The sequence below is a fragment of the Chiloscyllium plagiosum genome, chromosome 23 (genome assembly GCF_004010195.1).
Source record: "Chiloscyllium plagiosum isolate BGI_BamShark_2017 chromosome 23, ASM401019v2, whole genome shotgun sequence".
Classification (NCBI taxonomy): Eukaryota; Metazoa; Chordata; class Chondrichthyes; order Orectolobiformes; family Hemiscylliidae; genus Chiloscyllium; species Chiloscyllium plagiosum.
The window spans coordinates 17,555,075-17,563,994 of record NC_057732.1 but is presented as its reverse complement, the minus strand read 5'-3'; the positions used below and the strand labels follow the sequence as shown (position 1 = coordinate 17,563,994).

The 8,920-nt window shown below is 40.3% G+C and overlaps 1 protein-coding gene across 1 annotated transcript in view; it reads left to right on the top strand.

Moving 5' to 3' along the window:
* The window catches only part of LOC122561453 (mucin-19-like), a 77,413-nt gene extending 68,768 nt beyond the window's left edge, over positions 1-8,645 (top strand). The window contains exons 34-35 of the mRNA XM_043713197.1: positions 3,978-4,328; positions 8,560-8,645. Coding sequence (XP_043569132.1) covers positions 3,978-4,328; positions 8,560-8,645 — 437 coding nt within the window. The remainder of the gene's footprint in view (positions 1-3,977; positions 4,329-8,559) is intronic.
* The last annotated feature ends 275 nt before the right edge of the window (positions 8,646-8,920 follow it).

Sequence of the window (8,920 nt, the reverse complement as noted above, 5' to 3'; positions counted from 1 at the left end):
TTAAAGGATACATTTGTCATAGACGTGTGCATCATAGTTTCAGTGAGGCTGATTTGGATGATGGCAAGTCTGTTCTAGGAAAAGAGATTTGTTTGCTACTCAATTTATTGAGCAGACATTGGAAGAATGAAATTGAATCTGATTAACTGTATAAAATTTGAACAGGTGCGCTGGTAGTTTCCCTACATCTCTGCCAGGAGGACTCCGTTCCAAGTTAATCTCCTCCAGAGATGTGTAACCACATGACAGAACAGATTAATTAGAAAAGATCCAAAATTCCAGCAGGATCAGACAGGCTATATGCAGGGTGGATATTTTGTGGAACTAGGGGCTTCCTGAATCAATTTCAATCCATGAAGGATAAAAATTGGGGGAAAGAGAAACCCTCACTTGGAAAGGGAAAGGTAGATCTCAGTGAAGATCATAAGGAGAACTTACCACAAGTTAAAAAGAATACTCTTGAAGGGGACAAAGAAGCTAAAAAAAGCTCCAGTGTTTTCATTGTAATTACATAGGCCCCATGAAATCAGAGTATTGGTGGGCTAGGAAAAGCACAGGAAAGCCAGATGTAGGAAAGCAGGATAAGCCTGGATGGTTTGTTGGAATGGTAACAGAAAGCACAGTGGAATCTAGAAAGCTGCATCAGAGTGCACAAGCTGATCGGAGGCTGTTTAAGGCGGAAGTGCCAGATCTACTTAAATAGTATCCCTTCAAAGGTAAAGTTTATTCACATAGGCCAGGAGTAGCAGGTAAAGAGTTAACAATAATAAAGGACACAGGATCCTTTCAGTCTGTGATGCTGAAGGATGAGGGGATATGTACTCCTAAAGGACTATTGCCAGAAAAAGTGGCAGGAATTCATGGTGAGACAAAAAGCGTCCATTTATGTAAAGTGAGATTAGAGTATCCAGAAGAGAGTGGAGAATTTGTGGTAGGAGTACTGGACAACTCTCAGCTCCAAGAATACAATTTGTCCTTGTGAATGATATAGCTGATTCATCGGTAGGCGTGCTGCCCACCCACTGCAGTTGAAAAGCCGGTGGAGATTCAGGCAACTGAAGCAATGCAGGATTCTTATCCAGGAATCTTCCCTGATTGTGTCACAATAAGGTCACAGAGTCACCAGTTGAAGGAGGAGAGATTGAGGAGTACAGATAAGGAAGCTGAAGTGACAATAGCAGAGACTGTGTTTAATCAGATAGTTTGGACAAAGCAAGACTAAACAAATAATCATACAAATATCTTTACCTCTGCAAAGCCCATTGAGTTGCAGAAGAAAGATGAAAATTTAAAGCAGTTGTATCAAAAGACATCTCCAGAGAAGGAGTTTGAATGTAGTCCTGTGTGTTATTACCTGACAAATGGTGTCTTAATGAGGAAATGGAGACCATTACATATTCAAGCAGATGAGAAATGGGCAGAAATTCATCAAATTGTATTGCTAGTTAGGTATAGAAAGGAGGTGTTGCCAGTGGCACATGAGTTACCACTTGGAGGTTGTTTAGGAGTGAGGAAAAACAGGCTAAAATACAAAGACATTTTTAATGGCCTGGACTGCACAAGGATGTGGTTGAATTTTGCCAGACATGTCATATATGTCAGGTAATTGGAAAACCACAGGCAGTAATAAAAGCTGCACCTTTAATACCGATACCAGCATTTTAGGAACCTTGTATAAGAGTCTTAATTGATTGCATAGGTACCCTACCTCAATAAAAAAGTGAGAATCAGTATTTGTTAACAATAATGGATGTCTTGATGAGATTTCCAGAGGTCATCCCATTACACAATATCATAGCTAAAAGGATTGTAGAGACATTACACAAATTGTTTTCTAGATACAGATTACCAGTAAAGATATAGTCAGATCAAGGGTCAAACTTCACATCCAAACAATTCAAGAAAGTTATGGGCAGTTTAGGCATAAACAATTCAAGTCCACTGTGAACCATCCCAAATTGCAGGGAGCACTACCAAGATGTCATCAAACACTAAAGGCCTGTTGAAGGCTTATAGTCAGGATTATCCAGATGATTGGGGTAAGGGAATTCCATTTGTACTTTTTTCAATAAGAGTTGCACCAAAGGAATTGACTAAATTCCGTCCAATTCAATTAGTTTTAGGGCATGAAGTGAGAAGACCATTAAAATTGATTAAGGAGAAATTTGTAAGTCAGAATTCAGAGATCACACATTTGGATTATGGTTCAAATTTTAGAGAATTATTAAATACAGCTGGGGAGTTGGCTAGACAGCATTAAAAAGTATCGCAGCATGTAATTAAATAGGAAGCGGATAATAAATCAAAAATTTGCAATTTTGCTATGGGGGATAAAGTATTAATGTTACTTCTAGTAATAGGCAAACCTTTAAAAGCCAGGTTCAGTGGACCTTATCAAATCAAAAGGAAATTGAGTAAGGTGAACGATTTGATAGGGACTCCAGACATGAAGAAATCTCACAGAGTGTGTCATCTGAATATGCTCAAAAGATATTTTGGCAGGGAAGGAAAACAAGAGGAGAAGGTGTTGATGATTACAGCACAGAAGGAAAAAACAAATTCAGAGGATTCTGAATTGGACATTCCTCAAATCAAATTGGACAATGAGGACATTGTCAAAGATTGGGATAAATTATTGAGTTTTCTTCCTGAGAAAAATTGAAATGAGCTGAATATCACATGGGTAGATATTCAGAAATAAACTGGGAAGTACTAACCTAATTGTGCGTGATGTAATATAGGATTTTCTATTCCGATTAAGCAACATCCTTATAGGCATAACCCTTGAAAGTTGTCAGAGTTTCAGAAGGAGATAGAACACATGCTCCAAGATGGCATAATGAAGTAAGTTACAGTGACTGGAGCTCACCCATAGTAATAGTGCCAAAGCCAGATGTTACCCCACCGTTGTGTGTGGACTATTGCAAAGTCAATGCAGTTACAAGGACTGATGCATATCCAATTGGCGGTTGGAAGACTGTATTGAAAAGATTGGACAAGCAACTTACATTCCTAAGTTGGACTTGTAGAGAGGCTACTGGCTGGTACCTCTATCAAAGAGCAAAGCAATTTGTTAAAGCCCAAGTCACCTTCATGGACCATGTTATTGAACATGGACAAATGACCACACAGGATGTGAAAATGAAAGCAATTGGAGAATTTCGCATACCATTGACAAAAAGAGCAGTATTATGGTTTCTAGGATTTAGTAGATTTTATGTAAAGTTTGTGCCAAATTTTAGCAGAGTGGCTGCTCCACTCACTGAATTGCTAAAGAAAGGCAAGAAGTTTCAGTTTACCACGGACTGTCATGAGGCGTTTGACAACCCGAAGACTGTGTTCAGCATTGCCTTGGTATTAGCCACACTTAATTGTACAAAGCCTTTCAAGGTAGCTATCGATGCGAATGATGTGGGTGTCGGTGCAGTGCTCCTGTAGGAAGATGATGTTAAGATAGAAAGACCAATTGGGTATTTCTCCAGGAAATTGAATGATCATCAGCAGAAATATTCATCAGTTGAAAAGGAGACTTTAAGCTTGGTCTTAGCACTACAACATTTCAGTGTTTCCATTACAAGCAATGCATCTGAGACAATCGTGTACTGTGATCATAACCCATTGGAAAAGCACAGCAGATCACACAACATCCGAGGAGCAGGAAAATTGAGAGATATCTCTCCATTCTGAAGGCTCCCTGCCTTCATTCCTGATGAAGGGCTTTTGCCCGAAACTTTGATATTCCTGCTCCTCATGCTAATTGACACTGATGTTCAAGTTATTTTTCACTTAATAAATGAATGATCAATATTGGTTGACAGACAGAGAACAGAGGGGGGAAATAAAAGTTTTTCCAAGTTGCAGGCAGTTACTGGTGGAATACAATTACGTTTGGTAAATGTTGCCTTGCTCCTTTTATGTTTTATCTTTTCATATTTAGTTCATGTAGGTCTCATATATCATCCATTTTTCTGCTACAGAGCCAGTCTGCCATGGTGAATGGTCTCCCTGGTTTAATCAAAATACACCAACAATTTCCAAACCGAAAGATGTGGAACTTTTGTTACCTATAAAGGATAAGTTATGTTCTCGCCCTGAATTTGTTGGAGACATTCAGTGCCAATCTGTTAGTTACCCTGAGAAGCCATTAAGTGAATCAGAAGATGACGTGATTTGTGAAAATGAGTTCGGACTGGTGTGTACATTCTCTAAAGGTTCTTCAAGGAAATTTTGTGATGACTACAAAATTCGCGTTTGCTGCCAAACACATATGACATCAGCACCAACAACAATCAGTGGAATGATGAGGTCAGGTGAAACATCCATATCTGGTAAGAATAATGTTTACATATATGAAGATCTTTTTTTTAATCACCTTGTCTAATTGATACAAGTGTCATGTTATGTTTCACACAAACAATAAATGATCGATATTGGTTGGCAGATATGAAATAGGAAGTAGAAATGTTTTTTTCCAAATGGCAGGCAGTGACTGGTGAGATACTACAAAGGTCAGTGTTTCAGCCAAATTATTCATGGTATAATATTTATAAAAACTGTTGTGGGTATATCACCACACCTTATTTTGAAAAAGCACCAACGATCATGTACTGTAACAATGATTTCAACTTTATTGCATGGAGCAATGAAAATAAGACCCTCAAGTAAGCAAGTTAAACCTTGTAATTAAACTTTGTGTATTGCTTGATTAATGATGGAACAGAGTTATGATTCCAACCAACAGTGTCCATCTCTGGAAGTGTCCAGAGTTATATTGCTGTGAGTGTTGTTCTTTGAAGTTCTGCTCTTGAATTGTTCTTATACTGGATTTTTATACACATTTCACTCTTTCAAGTTTGTGGTGTGACATAATTGATGATTCATTAGATCCTTTCATCCCCAACATTGATTACACTTCTGGAGACCTCACGTCTAAATCTTGCCTTCTTATCAGAGGTAGTTCCTCTGTTCCTTGTTAACTTTTACCCTTCACTGTCTGTTTGAATCAGGATATTCATCAGTAAGAAGTCTTAATTTTCCGTGGGTAATGAGACAACAGGTTATGAAGCCATGTACTCTCCTCTCTCCTCTGAAATAGCTTGTTTATGTTGCTTCATCCGAAGGATGGTTAATTCATGTGTTGCTTTTAATTTATGTATAATACCTTTTTCCTGTCCCTTTCTTCTCAAGAAACAGTTTATATCAGGAAGTGTTATTGCTGATTCTTTCAGTCCATGAAATTATCAAAATATTGAGGTTTATATTGTCCCAAAGGCAAAATCAATATAGTCCTGCTGGAACATTGGGTTGCAGCCTCATTAGAGAGGGACAACTGGTGATAGTTTAACCTGAGGACCACCATGCCTCAGGCGAGGGGAGAGGTAACCTCATCCAGGAATTGAACCCGTGCTGTTGGCATGTTCTGCATCAGATCCTGGCTATTCAGGTACCTGAGGTAACTGATTCATGATGTATATAAATTACCTAGGTGGAGGAAGTAAAAACAGCATTTCAAGTTTTCTGATTACACTAAGCTGCGCGGAATTGTGAGTTGTGAGAACATTGCAAGGAGGGTCAAAATGACATAGACAAGTTGAGTGAGTGGGCAAACTCATGGCAGAGACAGTACAAAATGCTGAACTGTTAGGTTATATACTTCTGCGTGAAAGTGATACACTCTGGTCTGAAAAATTGAAAGGAAGAGTTGTGCTTTTGTGTTGTGATTCTTGTGAGGAAACTGGTTGGCACGGTGGTTCAGTGGTTAGCACTGCTGCCGCACAGCACCAGGGACCTGAGTTCGATTACAACCTCGGGCAACTGTGAGGAGTTTGCACATTCTCCCAGTTTCCTCCAGGTGCTCTGTTCTCCTCCCACAATCCAAAGATGTGCAGGTTAGGTGAATTGGCCATGCTAAATTATCCATTGTGTGAGGTGCATTAGTCAGGGGTAAATGTTGGGGAATGGGTCTGGGGGGGTTACTCTTTGCAGGGTTGGTGTGGACTTGTTGGGCCGTAGGGCCTGTTTCCATACTGTAGGGAATCTAATCTAATTCTATAAAACCCCAGCCTATTCGCTTTCTTTGTGTAACTCAAACCCTTCAATCCCAGAAACATCCTTAAAAGTCTTCTCTGAACCCTTTCAAGTTGAACAACATCTTTCATATAGCAGGGAGACCAGAATTAACACAATGTTCTAAAAGTGCCCTCACAGTTGTCCTGTGCAGCCATAAAATGATATCCGTTTTGCAATACTCAATATCCCAGTTCAGAGGAAGGGTCACTGGATTTGGAATGTTCACTCTGATTTCTCTCCATGCTGACAGACAGGCTGAGCTTTTCCAGCAATTTCTTTTCTTTTGCATCTAATTTCCAGCATCTGCATTTCTTTCAGTTTTTATCCTATACTCAGTGCGCTGACCAATGAAGGCAAATGTGCCGAACATCACCCTCACCACCCTGACTACCCGCAACTCTACTTCCAAAGAAGTATGCATCTGCACCCTTAGCTCTCCTTGTTTGTTAAATGCTTCCCAGAGCCTTACCATTAACTGTAAATGTCTTGCACCGGTATGGCTTATCAAAATGCAACACTTCACATTTATCTAAATTAAACTCCATCTGCCACTTCTGGGCCTGTTGGCCGATGTGATCAAGGTCCCGTTCTACCCTGAGGTAATCTTTTTTCACTGTCCACTACATCTCCAATTTTGGTATCATCTGAAAATTTACTAATCGTACCTCCAGTAAAAATGAAATCCCTTACATTCAATTCCTCCCCCTCTGCCGTATCTGCTCCCTGCAGGAGCAATTCCACTCCAGGACATTCCAGATAGGTTCCTAGTTCAGGGACCGCAGTTTCCCCTCCCACATGATCAACAATGCCCTCCAGCGCATCTCCTCCATTCCCTGCATCTCCACCCTCAAGCCCCATGCCTCCAACCTCAACAAGTGTAGGACCCTTCCCCACCCCAGTTCTCACTGTAAACCCCACTAATTTCTGATACAGCATATTATCCTCCACCATTTCCATCACCTACAGACAGTCCGCACCACCAATGATATATTTCCCTCCCCATCCCTATCAGCATTCTGCAACTCCTGTGTTAGGTTTACTCCCCCCCAGCAGTTTCCTTTACCTCCGCAAGAGATGTGAAACGCGCACCTACACCCCCACCCCCTCACCTCTGTCCAAGGTCCCAAAGAGTCTTTTCACATATGGCAGCAATTTTCCTGCACATACACCTATCTCGTCTACTGTGTTCATTGCTCTCGATGTAGTCTCGTCTACGTTGGAGAGACAGGACACCAACTGTTGGAGTGTTTCAGGAAACATCTCTGGGACACATGCACCAACAACTCCACTGCTCTGTGGCTAACCATTTCAATTCCTCCTCTCACTCCCGCAAGGACATGCATGTCCTGGGCCGCCTCCTCCACCAAATTAAATCCACCACCAACTGGCAGAAGAGCATCTCATCTTGCACCTTGGCACTCTTCAACCACAGGGCGTCAACATCAACTTCACGAGATACCAAATTTCCCCTCTGTCTTCTTCATCCCAGATTCAACCCTCCACATGGCCCTGCCCTCTTGACCTTTCCTACCCATCCATCCTTCTTCCCACATACCTGCTCCACCTTCCCCACTGACCTATCACAATTAACTCCCACCTGCATTCACCTATTGCCTTCCCACCTACCTTCCCCCAGCCCTGCCTCAATCTCCCTATTTATCTCTCATCCTTATTCCCCGTCCACATTCCTGATAAAAGGCTTATGCCTGAAACATCAACTGTCCTGCTCCTTGGATGCTGCCTGACCTGCCGTGCTTTTCCAGTACCACCTTTTCCAACACAAAAATAATTGATTATCAAACTTGACCAGATTGGTTGAGGACTTTAATCACTGTTGGAATCTAACACAGATCTGTGTTGTAAAATGTTGAAAGGTTAGGCATTAGGAGCAGAATATGCTCAGGTAGAAAATGTTTATTTTTCTGATTTGAAAGTTTTAAGTATCTTTGCTATATTTTTCTGAGTGTCTGGGTATTGTCAGGACCTCCTGAAATTTTTCCACCTGAACTGACTTTTATGGTGTTCAGTTGTGAACATTGGTGCTGATTCCTGTCTGCCTTGTTGATTCCTGTCTCACTTGACCCAAACATGTTAAGATAGAAATGTAAAATATATTAATTACCAAATAAAAGCCATGTTGAAATTTTTGCTGAACAAAAGCAAATGCTTGATAGTAAACAACATAATAGAAACCAGGGATGACATGAAGGTGCAGTTCAAACCTTGAAATCTTTCTGGATGAGGCAAAGTGAAGATCACTTAGTGTAACAGTACATCAACATGAGCATTGAAGTGGGTGTATTATGAATCAAGATACGTATGGGAACAAAATCTTTGATGTATATCTAAACAAGAAACCAGTGCAATTGAAAATCTCCACTTGTGTTAGAAAATAGAAATATTGAAACATAAATTAAAAATATCATTTTAAAATGTCCAAAGTGATCACTCCAGCTTGCTGTGAATTAATAAATTCTTTGCTTTTCTCAGCTAACTTGGGTAAACAGCAGCAAGATCAAGCACTTCACAGATCACCATCAGTGGTGAGCATTGTTTGTCTCCTTATCAGAGTATAAACAATGTTTTTTTGCAAAACCTGCATTAAAACTCCATAGATTTCCTCTGCTAATTATAATGTTCACCAAATACAATGACAGACATATTGGTTTTTCCTGCACCATCTGTACTGGTAAATAAATCTCACTTCACATCAACACATGTAGTCAATAGAATGCAATGTCAGAACTTTGTACTACTGATAATGTTCTTTGTTGTATGTAGCCAATCCAGGACTAGTAATCATCTTACTCAGAATCGTGGTGAGTATTAGTTTCTCTTTGTCACGAGCAAT